The 22,498-nt window shown below is 44.4% G+C and overlaps 1 protein-coding gene across 4 annotated transcripts; it reads right to left on the bottom strand.

The window, feature by feature from the left end:
- Positions 1–47: 47 nt before the first annotated feature.
- LOC311267620 (girdin-like) lies at positions 48–21,144 on the bottom strand. Of its 4 annotated transcripts, XM_084370796.1 has the most exons (29): positions 20,511–21,144; positions 20,338–20,429; positions 18,273–18,378; positions 15,578–15,647; positions 14,972–15,030; positions 14,794–14,877; positions 14,523–14,663; positions 14,200–14,378; positions 12,893–12,974; positions 12,095–12,253; positions 11,726–11,872; positions 11,393–11,537; positions 9,677–10,330; positions 9,387–9,592; positions 9,085–9,279; positions 8,366–8,496; positions 8,116–8,257; positions 7,844–8,017; positions 7,119–7,280; positions 6,662–6,939; positions 6,427–6,570; positions 6,137–6,323; positions 5,477–5,622; positions 5,178–5,270; positions 4,220–4,434; positions 3,434–3,514; positions 2,651–2,884; positions 2,096–2,161; positions 48–1,859 (listed from the first exon to the last, which is right to left on the bottom strand). In XM_084370796.1, the coding sequence occupies exons 1-29, from the start codon at positions 20,628–20,630 to the stop codon at positions 769–771; spliced, it is 5,583 nt and encodes a 1,860-aa protein (XP_084226922.1). In that variant the 5' UTR covers positions 20,631–21,144; the 3' UTR covers positions 48–768. The 4 variants fall into 4 exon arrangements, with proteins under 4 accessions (XP_084226922.1, XP_084226923.1, XP_084226924.1 ...); XM_084370797.1 differs by lacking the exon at positions 3,434–3,514; XM_084370798.1 differs by lacking the exon at positions 2,651–2,884.
- Positions 21,145–22,498: the final 1,354 nt, after the last annotated feature.

A 22,498-nucleotide genomic window follows, 5' to 3' on the forward strand; every position in this document is an offset into this window, starting at 1 on the left:
GGGCCAGGCTCTCTGCACCGTTATAAAAGAATGACAACGCAAATAGATCTTCTACACAGAGGGTTCCTTTAATGAAGGGCCGAGAGCAGTCAGGTACACATCCTGTTTTACAAGATTTACAGCTTCTCACACAGTAATATCACATATTCCTCAGGCTCACGTCTAAATCATAGGAATAAATCAACTCAGAATAATTTAATAGTTCGGTCCGAATAACAGGACATAAATAGAAACAGAAGACGTGAACAAAATGTTTTGGCAAACACAAATATACAGAGCTGGATTGTCAGTGTGGTAAAGTAAACAGGCTTGAGTCACATCACCAGTCTAATGTTTAACAGGCAAAAGAGGATATCTAGCCACGTGTCATTTAGTTATATTAAACATAATTTGTGCAAAGAGACAACCAGAATGGAAAGATAGCACTGTGAATCTATTACTCAGGTATATTAAAAAAACAAAACAAAAAAAGCTGCTAATGTTACTACAGCAGTGAGAAAGGAACATCTTTTACATCTTCTTCAAGAATCTGAAACGAGTCCAGTTGCCTACGATACAGCACCTAGATTTACCATGACCTGGATGACTGAGAACCTTCATCAACATCTTTTATTTACACATTTTTATACACTCAGGCAGTCAATAGAATACAGTGCAAACATTAAATTACAGTGACTTCAATTGTGTGCTTCAGTTGGTGTCATGAAAAGTGGCCTCGCAGCTACCTGCTGCAGAACCACACAATATTCACTGATGTGACTGCTGCTTTCATGCGTTTGCCAGCGGCTTGTCCTTCTCCTCCTGCCCAGCTGCATGTTCTGCATTTTGGCTCTGCTCGTTTTCCATGTTGAGCAGCCTTTGCGGTATGTCAGGGGCAGACTCCTGGCTCTTAAGTGGACAGTTCTGCACCAGGGCTGGATTCAGACAGAAGAAGGTCTGGTTGTTGGCGAGGGCGTCCAGACTGGTCGTGGTCGTGACCACCGAATCACTGAAGATTGTGTTTGAGAAGACAGAGTTGAAAGTGAACGCGGAGCCCAAAAGTGACTCCTGCACGGGTGATTTGGGGAGGTCTGCGGGGACAACTGTTGGGTCTCTGGGTGGTTTGACTGGAGGAACGGGCTCAGGCTCACTGTGATTACTGTCTGCTTCTGGTTGCTGCTGACCGGCTGTTTCATCCTGTTTAATGTTCTCATCTGAAACATGGACAGAGGGCGGGTCAGTCTTGCCTGCCACCCTGCAGTCGCTGTTTACACTGGAGCGTCTGGACGACCCCTCTGCTGTGGAAATGACATTGCTGGCTCGGGGGAGACTTTTGGGAGACCTGGGCCCTCTCAGTCGCCCCTCTTTCCCCACAGGGGTGGAGAAGCAGTTGAGGCAGCCAGACATTGAGGATGACTTACCCTGAACGTACAACACTGTGATAGGTGAACAAACTGAGGCTCTGGTAGTCTCAGCCTTGCTGGATTTTAAATTCACCCCATTGAGCTCCGGGTTTATTTTGACTGCGCCCGCTGAATCTGATGAGCGACGTGTCACTTTCCCTCTCGACCCCCTTCGGATGCTCTTTGTGCCCCTTGTGAGCCAGAAGTCCTGAGGATCTTTGTGTTTTGGTGTAACCTGGATATCCAAGTTCTGAGTGCTGGTGATGGGCAAGAAAGAGACCTTCTCCTTCTGTTGCGGCAGCTTCAGTGTGTGTTGGGGGGTGGAGGTATCGCTGGGTGGCTGGTAGGAGGAGGAAGAGCGGCGTGATGGAGGCTGCTGGACCGGACTGCTGCCATTTGACCACGGCTCATTTTCCAGACTCAGGCTGAACTCGCCACTGCTCTCACTTTGGGCTCGACTCTGGACACCATTCAGCCCTGGAAAAAGGAGATTATGATGCTTTTTTATAAGAGCTCCAACACAATGATATTCCTAATGACCAACAGGGGGCAGCAGAGTCTTTCTATGACAGTTGTTGGCCTCCGTGGGCGGCATAGAGATTAATATGAAACAAGGTCATGATTGCAATTTGATGGATTTACTCTAATTCCTGAGCTGGTAATACATCTGTATGCTTGCAGAAGCCTCTAAACGAGTATCGACAGAGGTTTACCGTGATTCTGCAGCTCGTCGTTGTCCTCAAATCCAGATGGCACTGTGCTGTCGTTTGAATCCTTGTCTGTGGGGCATGAAAATGAGAAATTACTGACTGGTTATAAGTGATTGACACTTTTGGCTACTACAATTAAAGGAGCACTATGTAGTTTTGGAGAAATTTTTTTTATGCCTAAACAAACTAAATAATCAAACTCTCTTTGTTTTCATGCCTGAATAAACTGAATAAACAAACTGACCTTAAAGAACAACACAATTTCATACTGTTTTACTTTGTTTATGTTTGGCGGACCCTGCCACCTTTCTAGCTTCAAACAGTGTTCTGGGACCTTATTTTCCTCTGAGAACAGCTTGTTTATTCAGTTATGGACAAAATCAATATTTCTGAGTTTGTATTATTACCTCATTAATATTGTAAATATTAAAATTCTGAGTTTGAATTTCTTCTCAAAAACTACGTTGTGCCCCTTTAAAAATCCTGCCTTTGCTCAACTCTCTTCTCCTCTTTATTCTAGCGCCTACCCACTGAAAATGACATCATGAATGCCTCTACCTGGCACCCAAAGCTCAGAAACGTCTGGGACAGTGTCGGTGGTGTCAGTGGTTGTGGTGGTGACGTGGCCAGATGGTGGGGTGGTGGGGTGATTGAGGTGGAGGATGGACAGGGTGGATGTGGTGAGTGATGAGGTCAATGCGTTCCTTCTTTCCTGCTCCAAGTCAGCCTCTGGCCCTTCCGCCCACCGCTCCTCCTCGAACGGGGCCGAGGGGTACGCCAAGCTGCTCAGGGCTGGATCCAGGAGTGGAAGAAGTGGGGAGTGGATGAGGGAGGGAGGACAGACAGGTGAAGTGGTCATGGAGATTAGGAGGTATGGCGTGGAAAACACAGCGACAGGTATGGTTTGCTTTCTCCATAGACCACACAAACGTTTAGAATTGTGGTTTCAAAATGTTTCCCTACAGTCGGCTCGTGGTAGGTCAGAACTCCTGCGGCACAAGTGTCCTCCTGCAATGCGGCATTTCTTTGACCTCTATTAACAAAATACCCCAGATTGTCTTCAAAAATAGGCACTCTGTTAGAAAATGACTAGTGCAGATGCCTAAAGCTGTAATTACATATCTAATACTTAAGTTAGTGCTGTGAAATGCGGTTGTGATGGGCACTGTACCAACATGACTGACTGCTGATTTTACACCTACTCAGGTTACTTTGCTGTTATATCATGTAGCTGATGTTGGAGAAAAAAAAGCATAGATTCACTCAGTATTATCTGGTTAGCCATGAAATGAAAGGCTACATTAAAGATGGTGGCAGATGCCGGACCACAGTCTTTCTTACACATGGAACGACGGAAGAGGGACTTGACTTTGTCTCTGTCCTTCAGCCTGTTCCTCATACGGGGAAACATTTTCAGAGAGGCTATTTAACAGCAAGTGCGGCCACATGGAAGGTAGACAAAGAGATGGATGCAAGTAGAGAGAAAAGGGTGTGAGGGAGGAGAAGGGTAGGAAGGGAAGGAAAAGACAAGGGAAAGAAGGAAGGAAGGCGGGGGTGAAGAAATCCGTTAACCAACGAGAAAAACACAGGGAAGACATATCGAGGACTGTTGAGGAAAGTTCAAACACATCATGCTTCAGGAAGAATGAGTCTTTGGACGTGACACACACATGTATGCTGACTTTTTGACACACTGAATACCACTAGAGACATCATGCTACCTTTTATGAATTAATATGATCTCATTCTTTATTTGTAAAAAGTCAAAGGGTCCTTTTGAGAAAATCAACTTTCTTGCTATCGTCCACACTGTGTGTTGGTTGTATATGATGGACATGCCCAAACAAAGAAGTGTACATGACAAAAGTGCAGGAGCAGTTTTACTTTAAAATCTATTTATTTACGTTTTTGCATTTCTTTAAAAAAAGCCAAGCTGGCAGGAGAAGTTTTCTCAGTCCTCTGGCTTACATGAGCACACCCCTGACTGATCTTGGCACCCTGCCTCCGATGATCTTACTTCGTCATCTATGGCTGAAGCAGTAAAGGTGGGGCGTTGATACTTTAATAAGACCTGTTCTGCAAAGTCAATGGGAGATGATCTGGTTAATTCAAGAAGGCCATACTCACTGCTGTTGCGTTGGGGTGAGATCATGGCTTCACCTGCTGAGGTGGAGGCTGAGCCTCCAGAGCCATCTGAGCTGATGAAGGAGCTACTGTCGTGACAGAGGTGGTGTGACTCAGCAGTGCCTGAGTGTGTGGGTGTTGGTGGGCGGTCTGGTCCGTGCTCACGGCTACTGGATTTAATCAACCTCTTCAGTTTCAGAGCGAACCAGTTTCCACGTCTGTGAAGGGCCGATTTACAAGAGGAAAGAGAAAGCGCAACAGAATAAGAATAACATGTAGGTGGGTCGATCACCAATCATGAATAGGTGAGTTAGACTAGCAATGAATGTTAGTCTAAACAATTCATTCATTTATTTAAATTAATAGACACAGACACATGAAAGCAGATAGGCTTGTACCATAATCGAGCCTTAGAGGGGCACCATGTAGTTTTGGAGAATAAATTCAAATTTCAGAATTTTAACATTTACAATATGCTCTGATTGACCATTTTTACCATTTTTACTGTTGTGAGTCACTCTCACTGCCCATAGCAGCATTTTTGGTTGCAACAGGCAGCTGTCTTTCGTGAAAAAAGCTCTTATAAACCTACAGTCCTCTACCTACCCAGCATCAAAAGAGTAATTTCCCTCAGGAAGGTGGTGGAGACGAAAAACAGCTGAAAAAAATCAGTTAATGCGGGTTCAAAAGACAGTCTGCTAACAGGTTAGCGCATGGATAACCATGTCCTGCTCTACAGAGATGGAGAACCATGGAGCTCACTGTATTACCGCCTGCACTATGAATATGTCTTGTTGATGAACTGTTATGTAGGTGAACAGAAATTACATAACTCACGACTCAACACTGGCAACGAACCAAGTCCCACTGTAGAAATTGCTGATTGTGAAAACAAAAATGTGACCCATCACAGTCATTTCACCCTAAAAACCCAGAGTTATGACTTTCATAGACAACTTACCTGCGAGGAGGTGATGGCTCATAAAACTTGTACTGGTCCATTATCTTTTCCTCCAGCTTCTCCTTCTGCCTCCTCAAATCATTAAGCTTGTCACTGAAGAGAGACGGCCAGAAGAGAGAATACAGACAGATGGATCATCAGCTATAATTGTGGGGCACCTGTTAATTACTGCAGATTTTAGTGCCATGAATAGGGTACATTTTGTGCTGCTTGTTTAATGCGTTAGCTCATTAACCAATCAGTGTATCATGGTTTTACTTAATGCTACATTATCTTGTCACGGTGCCCTGTTTGCTTACATATACTGTCGCTCCTCGACGTGGAACAGATCCTTGCTCTCCATGGTCTGTTCCAACAAGGTGCGGTTCTGCAGCATCAGGGTCTCGATCTGGCCGAGCAGGTGGCGATTCTCTTCCTCCAGGTTGCCCTTCAACTGGCCCAGCAACTACACATCACATGGACAAGAAGTGATGTGTAAGCATGCACACGAAGCAAAAATCTAAATACGTAAAGTCAGCTTGAGTGTGCTGAGGTTAAAGGGGCACCATGTAGTTTTGAAAAAGAAATGCAAACTCAGAATTTGAATGTTTACAATATTAATGAGGTAATAATATAAACTCACTATTTATTTCTTCCATAACTGAATAAACAAGCTGTTCTCAGAGGAAAATAAGGTCCCAGAACACTGTTTGAAGCTAGAAAGGTGGCAGGGTCCGCCAAACATAAACAAAGTAAAACAGTATGAAATTGTGTTGTTCTTTAAGGTCAGTTTGTTTATTCTGTCATGAAAACAAAGAGAGTTTGTTTATTTAGTTTGTTTAGGCATAAAAAAAAAATCAGCCCATTCTGATTAAAATGTCAAAACTACATAGTGCACCTTTAAGAGTCAATTACAAGATAATGGTTATATCATTTAACAGGCACTTCAAAAACTAGCTCCATCTGCTGCGTGTCAGTACCTCACACTGGTTGGTGAGCTTTGTGGAGGTGATGTCCAGCTGCTGAAACTCCTTCTTGAGCTTGGAGAAGTCAGCCTCCAGCCAGGTGTGCTCCAGCTTGGCCTCATTCAGCTGGCTCTTGAGCTGCTTGTGATCCGCTGTCAGCATCTCGTTGTCGTTAAGAAGCTGACGGTATGTCTGGTTCAGCCTTGAAAAAAAAAAGATGTACAGTATTTGATTATCCATGTATTAGTCAAGGTGTGCATTAGCGTGTATATGATCCGGTGGGATCCAGGCTTGATCCTCCTCACCAATCCTTCTCGTCACGGAGCCGACCGCATTCAGCTGCAGTCGTCCTGTGCTGCTCCTTCTCCAGAGCCATCTTCATCTGCTCCTCCTTCAGGGCTTTCTCCAGGTCGTCTAGCTTGGCCCGCTGCTGCAACAGGCTGTTGTACCTGAAGACACCACCAAACACACACACGTGAACACAGAGATCTCGTATCGCATAGGATGACAGTTCATGCGGCTGCCTCTGCTTTCCCCCACCTGTCCTGCAGCGTGCGTTGCTCCAGCTCCAGTGTGCGGTGGGCATTTTTCAAACAGCCATGTTTTCCCATCAGGGTCTCGTACTCCATGGCCTGCCGCTCATGCAGAGCTGCCAGCCGCTCGTGATCTCGTAATAGCTGCTCATGAATGCCACGCAGCTCCTCGCGTTCCCGCATGGCGCCGTCCCGCTCACTTTCTGTCCCCGACTGCTGCTGCTGCAGCTGAGCATTCTGGGCCATGAGGGAGGCACTCTGTGAATTCAGAGTGGATTTCTCCACCTGGAGAAGAAAGGCAGCCAGTTGATCAGGAGTTAATGTGGCATCAGTGCTTTCTGTGTGTGTGTTGTCTGCATGCTCACTGATGCAGAGACTTAACAGAGACTCTACGGGACTCTATCAGCAATATATGTATTGTATGTGTGTGCAGAGGCTGAGAGTAGTGTGTGTTGTGGCGGCACCTGCAGGTTAGCGTTGTGTGTCTGCAGGGCTGTGTTGTTCTCCTGCAGTGAGGCAGCCTGCCTCTGCAGGGCGAGGATCTGAGCCTGCTGGCTGTCAGACTGACTCTCCAGCTGCTTCAGTTGGGCCTGCATAGCCTGGCGCTCTGCCTCCAGTGTCGCATTCTGGAGAAGAGCAGAGGAGAGCAGAGGAGAGGAGAGGAGAGGAGAGGAGAGGAGAGGAGAAAAGAAAAGAAAAGAAAAGAAAAGAAAAGAAAAGAAAAGAAAAAGCAAGATGTTCATAATACTTCATTTTATGGGTTTACAAATTTCATGGTAAGTCGGTGGTAATTACCAAATAACATGTTTGATATGTCTTTAAAATTAACCCCAGTTAACACAGTAATTACTCCAAAATGTATAGAAAATTTCCCCTAAATGATTAAATAATAATACGCTGCTATTTTCCAATAAGCAGTTAATAAAAAGCTGATCATTTCTTTAACACATTTCGTAGTAAACTTCCAAATGGTTCCTGCTGAACTTCTGCTGACCGTGCCATATTAACTTCCAGCTAGTTTCTGTCCAACTTCCCCTCAGCAGGCCACTAACTTGGGTCATTTTCAACACATTTCAGAGTAATTACTGTGGTAATTTGTGGCTAAAATTTCAAATATGTTGCTTGGTAATTACCACCTACTTACCATGACCATTTTGGTCATCTACTTGAATAAGGGCTGACCACTTACAGTCCTCTCCACCTCAATGAGACGGTCTTTGAGCTTCAGCAGTTCCTTGGTGGCTTCCTGGCTTTCACGCAGCCATTCGCTCATTGCCCTGCCGGTATCTCTGGGAGGGGTGGGGCTTGATGCTGTCAACTCCTCCTCCTGCCTCTGTTGCAAGGCCTCATAGCTAAGCTTCACCTGCATGGTCAAAGAGGTCAAACAGTTGGAGCTGTGAAGATTCACAATGCATTTTCTCAAAGTAAGCCTGCAAAGGTGAATTTTATGACATGACTTACAGTCCTGAGCTCCTGGCGCAGCTGCTGGTTCAGGTTGGAGGACTCCTGCAGACGAGCCTCCAAAGCGGCCATCTTGTCTCCTTTAATCTGAAGAGATTTCTTCAGAGACGACTCCAACTCTGACTCCAGCATCTTGAACCGGCTGCATAGAGGAAAGAAGGAATTTTGTACTGACTGTTCCATTATAACACTTCTCTTATCGTATTCCCTTCAAAAGTTAGGATGGGAACTCCAAGCAGTTTGTAAGCACCTGTTGTCCGGTGCCTCCTGTTCAGCCTGCTGTGCACTCTTCTGGTTCAGGAGCTTCATTTCAAACTCATGGGCCAGCCTCTCCAGTTCATTGTCTCTCTGCTGGGTCTTCAGCTTCTCGCTCACCAGCTCCTAAAGATGGACAGTGTACCTGGATCACTCTTCTTTGAAGAGACATTTATTGACATTTAAAGACATTTTTGGAACTTGAACATCCAGACCCCGTCTAACTAAACTTTCTGGAGAAGGTTTTTTCCTAATCTATGATTCCGGTGGTTTTAACCAACATCCTCAAGGTTAGGAACCAAATGTTGATAATGTTTTTTTTCTACCACGTTTTTGTTAATCTGCAGACCCTAGCAACACAAAGTATTTGTAATACAAGCAGACCATTGCAAAGTGAAAGACTTCATAGTATGACATAAAATGGCATTTACAGTGTAAGAATGCGTTGCTTAAATTACAGTCACAGATTAGGTGATGCAAATAAAGCCCAGCACCTCCATTTACAGTATTTTTAATTGCTTTTATCTGTTGTTTTGTCAGAATAAATGTTTGTAGATAGTTGTGGCTCTTGTGTGCACAAACAATCTATCAAAGGTTAAATGTGAGAATCTATGTGAAACACAGTGCTGCTGTAAAAAACAAAAAACAGTGCATTATCAGTGAAGTGTCAGGGCAGGTCATTTATTCAGTGTGCGTAAGCTCGACAGCACAGACCTCTCTGAGGGTGGCCAGGGTCCTCTGGTCGATTGCAGCTTGCTTGGTCAGTTCTCTGTTGTCTCCCTCCAGGCCTTTGACCCTCTCAGCAGTCTCCCTCAACCCCTCCACCTCCTTCACAAGAAAACGCATCTCCCTCTCCAGGCTGGCCATACAGACATTGCTGCTGTCTAAGTTGGCTTCCTGGATTTCAGCCTAAGAAAGAGGAAGGTAAAACAGTATTTATCGCAAGAGCAGTGTGAGTCTCCAAAACATTATCCTACCTTTGCTGAGCAGCTAACGTGTTACCCTAGCCTACTTACCTGCTGGCGGAGCCGCCGATTCTCTTTCTCTAGCTGCCTCTTCTCCCTCTCCAGGATGGTGGTTTCCTGCTCCAGGCTTTGCTTCTCTGTTTCCAGCTGCTCCAGGCGTCGCGCAGAGATCCGAAGTTCTTCTAAAGTGGCCTGCAGGCTCTGGTTCTCTGCCTCCAGCTCCTGAACCTCTGCTTCCAGGCGCTGAACTTTCCGATCTGAAGAGACGGAAGTAAAAATAAAAATAAGTAAGTAAGTGCGTGACTGCAATCTTTAACGTTTATCTGATCCACAGAACCCACCAGTGTTATCGAGGGAAGTCTGTAGGTGCTGATTAACTGTATCCAGGGCCCTGCACTTGGCCTCCAGCCGCTGTGTGTGCTTGCTGGCATAGGAGGAGCGTGTTGGCAGACCTGTGAAGATGCTGTCGTGGCAGGGACTGCTGCTCTTCGAGCCAGGCGAGCGGCCACGTGATCCCACGAAACAATGGAGCCTGTTGTGGTTGTTTTCCAAGACTTCCAGATCAGACATCAGTTCTTTGAAATGATCTCCTCTGTTTCCATCCTCTAGCTGTCCTTTCTCCTGAATATGAAGGTCTGGATTATCAGTGAGGAGGATCTCACCCTGGGCTTCCTCCAGCTCTTCTGCGTGGAGTTGTTGATGGCAGTTTGAATCTCCATTCTGCATCGGCTGTGTGACTCTTCTGAGCGGGAATACATCAGTGCACTTTTCTATATTCGAGCAGGTGGGTTCGTCTGTTGTGGAGGTGCAGTTGCTGCTGCCGCACACCACCTGATCACACTGAAGGTGGTGGCTATGTTTGGGCTGTGTGCTGCTGTTCATAGAGGCAGCTCTGAGTTCCTCTATGGTCCTTAACAGACTTTGGTTCTCCTTCTCCAGCTTCAGCATCCGACTGCAGGTCCTCTCACTCACCTCCTCGCTCAGAGTCTGCTGGCCTGCACACAAACACATGATGGCAATTAACTGAAGGAGGTGAGGACGTGAGACAGACAGCATGAAAGACTAGTTGTAAATGTTTAAAGGTGCCGTTAAAGGGTAACTCCACCAATTTTACACATTAAAGTGTGTTTACAGGTCTCGGGGAGTACTGCTGCATATGTGAACAAAGTAGTATAAAGCCTTTTATGACTCCAGAGGAAGCTGCATGTAATGTGATAAATGGCCTCCAGTGATGTCACTCAGTGGCTAAGCTGCATTGTGGGTAATGTAGGCACCAGGTTTTGAAAAGCAGTCCACCGTTCTGCATTGCACTCCTACAGTATCACACTGTTGGACTCATTTTAAAAATAAAAGATCAAAATCGATTGTTCACAACCTGCTGCCTAAATTACCCACAATGCAATATAAGCCGCTGAATGACATCATTGGAGGAATTTCTGAGATCACATGCAGCCTCCTCTGGAGCTTCCTCCTCAAAAGGTTTTGTACTGTTTTATTTCACATCAGCAGTAGTACTCCCAGAGAACTGTAAACACACTTTAATGTGTAAAGTTGCCCTTTAAGATTTCCATATGCAGAGTTAGACACACTTGTGAAGATCTTTTTGCATGTCGATTTGCAGGTTGAATGTTTGTTGAGTCTAGCTTAGCTCAATTAGCCTATCAAACGTCCTATCAGCAGCAGCAATGCCACAGATTTTTAAACTTTGCCATTTATATTATTGTACATTATACACACTAAATCCTGACAATTACATTCATTTGATATACAGTGGTCCAACATTAACAATCAAAGATAATTGACATCATAAATCTGTGTATGTGCATCTAGTAGATGAGCTAATAGTGTGGCTTATATAGCAGCATACGGTCAAACTGCATGCAGACACATAAGGCACTAAACAAAAAAAGTAGATGTAAATGCAAATAGATTAACACACTCATGCATGTACACACCTGTATCACCTACATATCCATTTCCTTACTTAGTCAATCATTCCAACCAGTCCAATCCATTATTTCATAGTTACTACATGTCACTGTATCACCTGCTCTTACCCTGGGAGTTCTCAGTGGTCTTAGAGAGCTGCTCTAACTCCCAGCCAAGGTGCTGGGACTCCTCCATGCTCCTCCTCTGAGCCAGACACAGAGCCAGGTTCTCCTCCTGCAGCTCCTCGATGCGCCTCCGATCTGCCTCCCTCTCCTAAAGTGGAGACAGGAAGTATCAGCAGAGGTATGAGAACTGTCCAATTGCAGACAGGACTAGATGATCATTTCATCTAAAAGAGGGCTTAGGTAGCTAATATTGAGTTCTATATGTTTTTGCATTTAATACAAAGCAACACAAAAGTAACACAGAAGACAGCTCCTGGTGTGCTCCTGGTGTCGGACCTGTTCCATGTCGTGGACCCGGGCCTTCAGCAGCAGAGTGTTCTTCTCCAGCTGGTGGATTTTATCTGAGCGAGCCCTCCAGCCTTCCAGCTGATCCTCCAGCACCTCTTTGGTCTCCTGTAGCACCCTGTTATCCTCCTTTACCTCCTGAAAACAAACAAGCAAAGAAACACCTCTCAGATTTACATCTTTCACTTTTCTTGTCCATATCTTAGGAAGACTCATTTCATCATCCAACAAATCATTTCAAAATGTATAAATATGTGATTATTGCATCAGACAATAATCAGTGATTTTCTAAGTTGCCGGCATATAATGAAAATTCATGTGTCAAAATTCACTGGTAAAGCATTTAGAAACTGCATCAACCTCCACTTTGGCCTTGTAGAACTCCATCTTGTGCAGCTGCTCCCTGTAGCGTCCCACCTCACTCTCCAGCTTGTCCGCCTTAATGGCTCTCTCTCGCAGGGCGTCCAGCTCGTCACGGTAGGTGCGGGCTGCGCGGGCGTCTATGAGCAGCTGGGAGTTCTGGTGAAGGTTCAGACAGCGGTGTGATTTATAGCAAAATTAGCTCTGCACTAATCTTTCTCAAATAGTCTTTCCTGTGGGAAACTTCCTCAGCCAAGCTGGAATATTCAAGTGTCTCTCAACATTTGTTTCAAGTCGATGGCCAGCGCCAGATATTTCCCTCCGGAGTCGGTGAAGACTAAATCAGATCTAAAAGCAGAGTGACTATTGGATTCACATTCATCAGGTGGACACAAACAAGACTCCAATTGAATGCTAATGTTGCTCTACAGGCAGCTGTTTGCTAGCACGTTCGACATACCAACCTAAGGTATTAAAATGTCAATGTTGTGTTAGCTTGTTCCCCCCAAAAAATAAATAAAAATAAACAAATCAATCAATTAACGCTGCTTTAATTTCCGGTCTGGCTGCTGGAAACTATGCTAACATGTACAGCCACAGAGCTTCCACTGACAGATCCATATAAGCTTCAGCTGTATCCCTGAGTCCAGAGGTTCAGAGGTTTGAACTCACTGTCATTAAGTGCTGCTCTGCAGCAAAGTATAGTGTGCATTAATCTGTTTAATCTGCAGAGCGGTCAGGAGGTTACTGTGTGTCACCATTAGAAGGAGCCGCAGTCTATTCTTCTGCTCTGCGTACCTCCTGCTGGATCCTCTTCAGCTCTGCCTCCATGTCCTCCAGCTCATGTCTGCAGTCCAGCGTCTGCTCACTCTTCTCCTCTCTGGTGGTCAGATGTGCAGTGCAAAGAGACAAGCAGGTGGTTGATGTGCTACAACTTATACAGTATATATTTAAATATTTGCAAATGACTAAATAGAGGAGTGAGCATATATACACACAAACATTCCTCTGTTCAGTCAGTAACAACTTTATTTATCAATGTTCAAAAGATCCAGAGCAGACAGAGAGGAGGAGACGGAAAAACGTGACAACATCTTTATTCCTTATGTCGCAGGAACATCTGAGAAACTCAGGAGCATCTTCAGTAAACGTCATATCCCAGTTCACTTCAAACCTACCAACAGGCTGAGGCAGAAACTTGTCCATCCTAAGGACAAAACACCCAGGCATAAACAGAGTAATGTAGTTAATGCTGAGCTCACAGGTGTCCTTAACGACTCTGTAAGGACACTCCCACACAGAGTATAAAAGCCTGCAAGTCCCCTCCAGTTAGTTAGAACTGAAGAAGCCTCTTGGACGAGAGGTGAAACGTCTTCAAGAAACTGAAACACGTCCAGTTGCCTATGATTCAGCACTTAGAATTACCATGACCTGGATGACTGAGAACCTTCATCAACACTGGGCTATTAAAGTTTTACAAACCTACAAATAGTTGATTCTGACATTAAGCTCCATGACCCCATTTTATCTTCTTCCCCACACGTTATCGAGAAGCATATATATGCAGAAAGAACCACTGCAGGTTCAGATCCACATATACATATGAAAGAAGCGTCTAAGGCCATTCAAAAGTTCAAAGTCAAGCCATTGATGCTTTAAGCGATATTGTGTTTGCTCAGAGGCAGCAGTATGTCAATCTGAGCATTTAAACAAGGAAGGACAATACAGCGGAGTAGATGGGATGGAGAGCGAAGATGGGGTCTTGATAGGATCAGGGTTAGTGTGTGTGCGTGCATGTGTGTGTGCATGCAGTATCCGCTGAAAATCAGAGGCAATGTGGGTCAGTAATAGTGCAGAGCCATGGAACCTGCCAAGCAGGCGGTAATGTGGGCCAAATTCCCCAGGGCATCTCTTATCCTGTAGTATCTCTCTCTCTCTCTCTCTCTCTCTCTCTCTGCCTCTCATTCACTCTGTATTGGCAGCTCCGCAGAGGACAGGCTAACTCTTTACCAACAGCCTGAGAGAGAAACTCACACTATACTAAAGGACAAATTAAACCCAGCAATCACTTCAATCACTGTATCATCATTTTATTTTGTACTCACAGTTCTTGTCTGAGTCGTCTGATCTTGGCCTTAGAGTCGGCCAGCTCCACTGCCAGGTGTTGCTGAGTCCCCGCCTGCTGCTGCTGCATGCTGGGAGAGTAGCTGGCTGACTGCGGGCTGGAGGGACTGTTGAGCAAGCTGACCACACCGTCCTTCTCCTGCATCAGCTCTGCTATAGTCTGCATAAAAACACATTACAGATTTACTTTCTTATTATTCTTACTTATTATATTCTTCTTGTTATGCACACTTTCTCCCCAAAGTGTATTGATTCACACACAGTTGACAAACTTTCATAAATTATGAAAGGAAATCAAATGTACCTCGAGCTGGGTTTCCCTCTGGTCCAGCAGATGTCGGAGGTGCGAGGCCATGTTCCTCGCCACAACCTCCAGCTCATCTGGATGCACCTCACTGGACTCCAACCACTGCACGTCCAGCACGTTCTCCTGATTGTGGGTCACCTGGGAAATGAAGAGGGATAGTAAGGGTGAAAGAACATGTAGTTGCTGTGACACCTGCATGACAAGACACAAACGGATTATCTCACAAAGCCGTGGCATTCGAAAGCTCATGTCATATAAAGTCAGGTACCTCCTGAATATGTGCAGCTATGGCAGCCTTTGTGTCAAAGTCAAGCGTCTGGATCCTCTTGATGTACTCCTCTTTCTGCTCGCACTGAAAGTAAAAATGTAAACAGATTTAAATCTCCATAGCTCGTGCAGGCTGTTCGGGTTTTCTGCACACAAATAGTCACGTAGTCGGCATTTACCTGGACTGCACACCCTAACAGCAGCAGCAAAAGTTTCTTCATTTCCTCCAGACTTTGTTCTGTGGGGGGATAAATGAAAGGAAAGGTCATTATCTGAAATAAAACTTATCAGATTGAAGCAGTGAGGGCTGCTGGCACGGATTTTAGTCGAAACGAGTGCGAGCTGGTGAATTTGGGTCACCGCTTGCCAAAGCCTCACCATCACAAGCTAGTGTGGTTATCAGACTGATAGAGTGCAATTGAATTAAAGCTGAATCAGGAAGAGGCAAAGCAGTCCGTCTGTCTGTCCGTCAGGAAATACTTTATATGTTTTTTGATTTTTAATTGTTTTGCATGGATGCCATGCAGTTAAAAGTTATGTTAATAGCAACATTTCACTTTAGTTTCATTGGCAGGGTCCTTTTATTCGACCGCTTTAGCAGTATACAAGCAAAGGACACAAAGTCAAACACATGTCCTGATCGAAGGCCAATTATAGGAAATCAATGCAGTGCTTATTGAGTATCTGCAGACAGACTAATCAGGCCTCCATCCGTATACTGACTTAGCAGCTCCAACACAGAGGAGAGATGAGGACCACTCTGAGTTTCCTTTAAAAGAACGTACCACAGTAGGGAGTCCTGCCAAGCAGCAACACGTTTGGCAAAGGAATCATGATTAGTTGTCTCAGATTATCCTGCAGAAAAACAGAAACAGAGAGGGACGGGGGAGATGGGTGGAGAAAAAAAAGGGAAGATAAGCACATTTTAGGCCAAACTGAAACAAGGACACAATACAACACTTCTTGACGTCGAGCCAAAGTGCTTGAATGGACAGGGGCGTATGTATGTACAGCACATAGCCGCTGCTTAAACACATGTATAGAAATGCGGCCAACAAATGGAGGAGTGCTCTGAATGGGTTGATGACGGAGCCAGTTTCCCCGGTGCGGTGGTGAAACCCACCAAAACTGCTCGGTTCAGCCTTGTATCGGGTTATAAGTGGATTGCCATCATACGTGTGTGTGTGTACAGTATGTGTACAGTGTGTGCAGTGTAATTGTGAATGTTAATAGCCCCTAATGAGGATAAGTGACTCTGTACAGTTCAGGAAACTATTACTAATTCCCACATGCAATGAAAGCTACAGTTGACTGAAGTCATATAGTCCATCCTGCACCAACAGACGCATTTTCCCGTGACTGCCACAGTGACCCTTAAAGGAAAGTTCAACTGACTGGCCGTGAATCTCCCATCATCCTCTCCCTCCCTAGCTTATGTGTGATTAAAGAGTGTGGAACTGAGAGCGTGTCTCTAGTCTTTAGATGTATTAGAAAACTGTGTTAAGGGTTCAGAGCCTTGCAGGAGGTTTAAAACAGCATCTTACTTTATATCAATGGGTTCAACTTGATACCAGTGTGAAGTATGCCAGTTGTGCTGTATCTTCATCCTGCCTCTGTCAGTTGAAACTAATATTCCTTCTAAATGTCATGTTTAAAGAAATTAAGTGTTCTTGCTTGCTTTCAGAGGATTTCTATAGTTACTGTGTACATGCTGTACAATTTTGTAGACATTCATGCCCCCCAGAGTGATGATGCATACTGATTTACGTGGTTTCTAAATTTACTCTAGAGCCGCCGTGAAGTTGACGTTTTTGTTTTTAGTAAAAATGTCTAACTCTAACTATTAGATGGATTGCCATGAAATTTAGTACAGACATTCATGGTCCCCAGATGAATTCTAATGTAATGTGACTCTGGCCCTCTAGTGCCACCACAATATGGCTTTGACTAAAATATAAAAAATATATATATATAAAAAAACTATTGGTTGGACTACTACAGTTATTGTGTGCAGTCTGTACAATTTGGGGCATTCATGTCCCCCAGAGGATGAAGCATACTGACTACTGACTACTGTGATGTCTGATTTTTCCTCTAGTGCAACCATGAAGCTGATATTTTGTTTATTAGTAGAATGTCTCACCTTAACTATCAGATGGATTGCCATTAGATGTGGTACAGACATTCATGGTCCCCAGATAATATATTCTAATGACTTTGGTTATCCCCCTTTAGTGCCACCACAAGATGGTTCTGACTAAAATATCAACAACTATTTGACACAAACATGCTTCCCTTGGGTTATACTCTAATAACTTTGACAACCTTCTTACTTTTCATGGACATGATCAAGTCTAAATAGTTCAGTTGTGTCCAATACTTTGGTTTGTGACCAAATGCCTCTTCCGGTGTACACTGGTTAGTACTAAATAGCAAATGTTTGCACATTAGCAAATGTAGTGACCATTGGTGACCATGGTAAATATACCAGCTAAACACCATCATGTTAGCATTGATAGCATGCAGACATTAGCATGTAGCTCAAATCACAACTGTACCAAAGTATAGCCCACAAGTGCCACTAGCATGGCTGTAGACTCTTCAGTTTTATTTCTCTGCCAGTCCTTCATCTGACCTGACAACATAAAAATAACCCACACAGGACCAGGACGGATGTGCAGTTCAGCTGCAGTTAAAAGATGCAAGAGTTGCCCTACATCTGCTTTCACTGACGTGCACTTGTTTAAGAGTTATGTTAATATGAGTAAAGGCATAAATAACAAGCTGCAGCCTCTCTCAAACATGATGTTTTCTTTAGTAAGAAGCAGGCATTCATGAATTCTGATGTCCTTGGATGGAGAGCTGCAGTGAGTCAGATCAGCGTGACTAAGAAGTAACCAAACTTTGAGTTTATCAAGAGCAGCAGAAAACAGCGATCAGACAAGCCATTGATGATAACCTTTGTACTGTTAATCTGTGGAACACAAAGAAATCTATAAAACCATCTGAGCAGCTTTATGGTCCTGTCCTCAGTGAGATGACTTCTCTTGTGATCTTAACAGCCCTCAACAGAAGAAAGCTTAGCTTGTACTTAATTACTCTGACACAGACAGAAAATCCACGATTCAACATCAGTGGTGTGTGCCCATGAATCTTGTGTCTGTCAGGCTCTGACTGCAGCTTTACTGTGGCTCTCTGCTGTGCAATAACCTCACTCCTGTGCTGATTACACAGATGTGTACATGGCGGATATTTAGGGCATGCATCTTAAGAAGGACTAGTCGATCTGCTGGGACACGAGTGCTACCGACTCTCTGGTTTTGCGCATGTGTGAGCCAGTGTGTGCGTGATGGATGAGTTGAAAAGTCTAAATCGAATGTTCGGATATCATAAGCCGATGTAGAGAGAGATGGAGAGCTTAGCAGCCTGAAGCTCAGATACACTATATAACATATGACATGGCTGAGAATCAAAACTCACCAGATAGTACGACTTGATTTGCTGGACCAGGGAGTTCAGGTTCTGGATCCTGTGACTTGCATCCCTGCTCACTTTGCTCGCACCCTGAGGTGCAGCCGAGGGATTTCTGACAAAGGGACACAACATGAAGGCATTTTACTTGACATTTCTGCTATTCACAAACAAACAAACGGTTGTCAGTGGAATGGAGTGAGAGGAAGCTGCGAGCTGGTGCAAGTTTTGGCTCAAGGATTGCCATGAAAACATGTATGAGGTCTCTATTCATTCCTAACTTTAGCCTGGGTGACGTCAGTCCTTTCAGCCGACAAACTGGACTGTTTCTGAGCCAAACAGGGTGGCATTAGACTTTCCACCCAAAGGAAACCCTTCAGATGGATTCTTGGGCTGTTGGCTCGGTCTTACTGTAGTCTGGGGTTTAACTGTCAAACATTAGACCTTGGTGCAGTTATACAGGTCAGACTTGACCTTGTTTCTCAGGAAAAGAAACCTGTTGTGTCCAATTTATTCTGCTCCTTGGAAAAATATACAGAAAGACGTACTAGATGAAAGGGGGTCAGAGATGCTGCTCAGCACATCACATGTTTCAGTCTGCCCGTCTCTGCCATCTCTGTGCTGTTTGTCCTGTTTCTGTGCCTCCTCATCCTCCCTCCCATCTGTGTCCCAGCGCCACTAAACACCAGCAACAAGGCCCTAATCCTAGAGGGTCTCCCAATCCAGGAGATTATCCCGCCTCTTTCCCTCCCCTCCCCTCCCCATGGCGCAGCATTGTTTTGCATTTAGAGCTGGTTATTGTGACCCTGGAGGATAATGGGATGAATGGATACTGTAGACTTGGGGTGGCCAGACAGCATTATCCACAACTCCACTGGGTCATCAGTTTTTTACCCTTTCTTCGCAGTTCTTCAATTTCAGTTCTTACTCCACCGTGAAGCGTCATTTCAGCCTGACAGAGAGGCTGAAGTAGCTCGCAGGAGTCTTTGACACAAACTGCCAGAGGGCCATAAATTAGAGTTTGTTAAGGGTGAGGGTAATTCCCTCAGAACATAAGGCACCCAAATCATAATCTCTTAAGTAGCATCTTTCTTGACAGTATCTATGATGTTCCTCGTGTCTCGGCAGATCTGGTCCAATAATAGTCTTTTTCTTCGAGGTGATGTCCCTCAGTGTCAGGCTGAAAATCTGCAACTTTAAGTTACGCTGATTCTTTAGAGAAACCCTAACCTGTAAGTAATGAGGAAGCTGCATTTGAAGACTGCTGCAGACGACAAAGATCCCCTTTATAACTGCAGGCTGACAAAGCCAGCACTGTTGGTGCCTGGATGAGAATGTAGGCAAATGCTTGATACTGTATCAGTAGCTGTGAAGATACCGAATTGTTTAAAAAGATTAATTTAACTGGGACGATTTCAGGGTTGCAATGTTAATTGAAATATTATCAAAACTGATATAAAACCAAGAGCCAGAGCCAAATTGCAGAAGCTGCAGTTTTTAGAGAACAAGTAAAATGTTTGACCAAACAGCATTATAATGAAGTACTGTAGTGCTGCAGAGATAACCCTAACCCGTGTTAGCCGTAACCCCTAACCCCTTACCCAACGCTACCCTACCCTACCAGAACCCCAACCCTGATCCCTGACCCAGAACTATAAACCTACCCTACCCTACAGGAACCTGAACCCTGACCCTGCTAGAACCCTAACCCTGTCATCAACGCCATCATGTGTTTTAATAGTTTTTTCAGTGAAAAAACAATGGAAACATGATCATTCATCATATCACAATCACAATATCACTCAAAATAATCATTTTATGATTAGAAATTCAGATTTTTTTCACATGTCGAGCTGCCCAAGATAATTTCTGGTATTTGTGTGATATACAACCACTGATATGTCTTCCCTTTTCAACATCATAGCTTAATGAATGATGCCATATCAAGTCTACGACAGCCAACAGCTTCAAAACACAGGCTACTAATCTGAATATCCATCTGGGCACCGCTCACAACCTAGATTAGAAATGTGACAATAAGCTGCGAGAACAAAGCTGGCATGAAGTGACTTACATTTGTGTCATGATGTCAATCAGGAAGACTCCATCCAGTAATTCAGAGAAGTCCAGGTGCATGTCCCCATCATGTGGCACAAATGTCTTCACCTGATCAACAAAGACAGTTGAGCGTGAGAGGTTTGATGGCACAGTGTCTGACAGGAGATCAGAGCCTCCTGCATTACTTACCCAGGTGACAAGTGGGCTCAGCATGAACTGATCCAGGCAGGGCAGAAAAACTCCACTCTCCATCGTTAGCAGGGTTGGGGGTGATCGATCTCTACAGAACATCCCAGCTGATTCACCCATGAGGAGTCTGGTCGCAACTACATCTCACTCAGAAGTGAGGCAGCCCTGCAGAAGTGCACCATTCAAGTCGTCCCATCCATCTGATATGAACTAGTTGAAATGTTCCTCTCGGCACACTGCGGGTTTTTTCTCTCCACTCACAGGACTGTGATCTCAGCAGCTACATCCACACGATCCGGCAGTTGAACGTCGCCAAGTCGGCGTCCAAGCTCAGTCCTATCCGCATTTTGTCCCGCAACACCACACACACACTCACCCACACTCACACACACACAACAACATCCTCCTAGATCCTCTGCTGCAAAGGCATCTGCCGTCAGACCCCTCCTCCTCTCTGCTTCTCTGCGCGTCACACAAAAAGTTAGCCCTGATGTAGCCTATGAGTGATTTTAACGACCGATGAAACCAGTAAAATAAAGGGTTATATCAGCCAAATTAGATTAGATTAAAAATAGATGCTCTGTCCCTCTGGATGCAGTTTGAAGCCGCTGCAGCAGAGGCGAAACATCTTTAATCTGTTGCCATGACGACGAAGCCCCCCATCCCTCCCCTCTCCAGCGACAGCACAAACACCCACTGCAACGTTAAGTTAGCCACTGAGCAGGAGATGATGTGTTCATGTCCGTGACACTAAAACACACACAACAAACACAGGATGAGAGGCCATGTGAGGACTTTTAGCAAAGTTCTGACCGTCTCCTTTTATTTTAAACGACTAGTTTAAAATAAAATAAATACCCACATTTCACTACAAGCAGAGTTTCCCTTCATGTCATCACCCTTAATTAATTTCCAAGTAAATTCCCTCACTTTGCCATGAAGACTAATATGATTGACACGAAAGGAACTGGTCGACCTCAGGAAGCAGAATTTTAAAATGGTGAATTTCATCCAAGACATGTTCATCCAAGACTGAATACAAACCTCCACAGTCATCATGCCAAACTTTGGCTACTAAAGGTAATGACTGTCTGTGATGGTGCTGTGGCTCCACCTTGTGTTCAACACCGGGATAACAAATACTGATTTTACAGTTTACTATAATGCACATAGGCTGAAATCTTAGCTTAAGTTGGACTGTCAGAGTTAATTAATCACATAAATTGTTGGAGTGAATCCCACAATACAACTGCATCAGAGGAGTATGTAGATTGTGCTGCTGCTGAACTGTATTAAACCGAGATATCTTTTGTTTATCTAGCTTACCCTCACCATACAGCACCTGTCAGAGTAATGTAACATGACCATATTAAAGGATAAGTTCGCCCAAAAATGAAAATTCAGTCATTATCTGCTTACCTCCATTCTGATGGAAAGTCAGGTCAAGTTTGTTAGTCCACAAAACATTTCTGGAGCTTCACAGCAAAACGGTGTTCTAGCGTTTTCCTAAACAACTGAAGTAGATGGAGATTTGTTTTAAAACCTTAAATAAAAAAAAAACAACAACTGAAAAAGTGTAAAATGGCTCCATACAGCTTGTCTGTGGTGATCCAAGTCTCGGTAGGCCCTCAGATCCCAGATTGATTTGGAAAGACAATATTTACACCCTTGACATGCAGTCGAGTTTGTGCACCCTCTTCAGATGGCGTGCGTGCTAACGATGTGCACCCTCTTCAGATGGCGTGCGTGCTAACGATTTTAGCTTAGCAGCTACAGTAGCTTTACCTATTTTTGAGATTTCAGCTTTGAAAAGGGTATAAATAACATCTTTTGGATCTCAGGGTTAATTACTAGAGACTTGGACTTGGATTGTTTCTTTATGTTTTAAAACAAGTCTCCATCTGCTTCAGTTGTTTAGGAGAATGTTGTGAAGCTTCAGAAATGTTTTGGGGACTTTGCTCCACCTGACTGTCCGTCAGCATGGGGGT

This window comes from Pagrus pagrus (genome assembly GCF_965226575.1).
Source record: "Pagrus pagrus genome assembly, chromosome: 2".
NCBI classification, from domain to species: Eukaryota; Metazoa; Chordata; class Actinopteri; order Spariformes; family Sparidae; genus Pagrus; species Pagrus pagrus.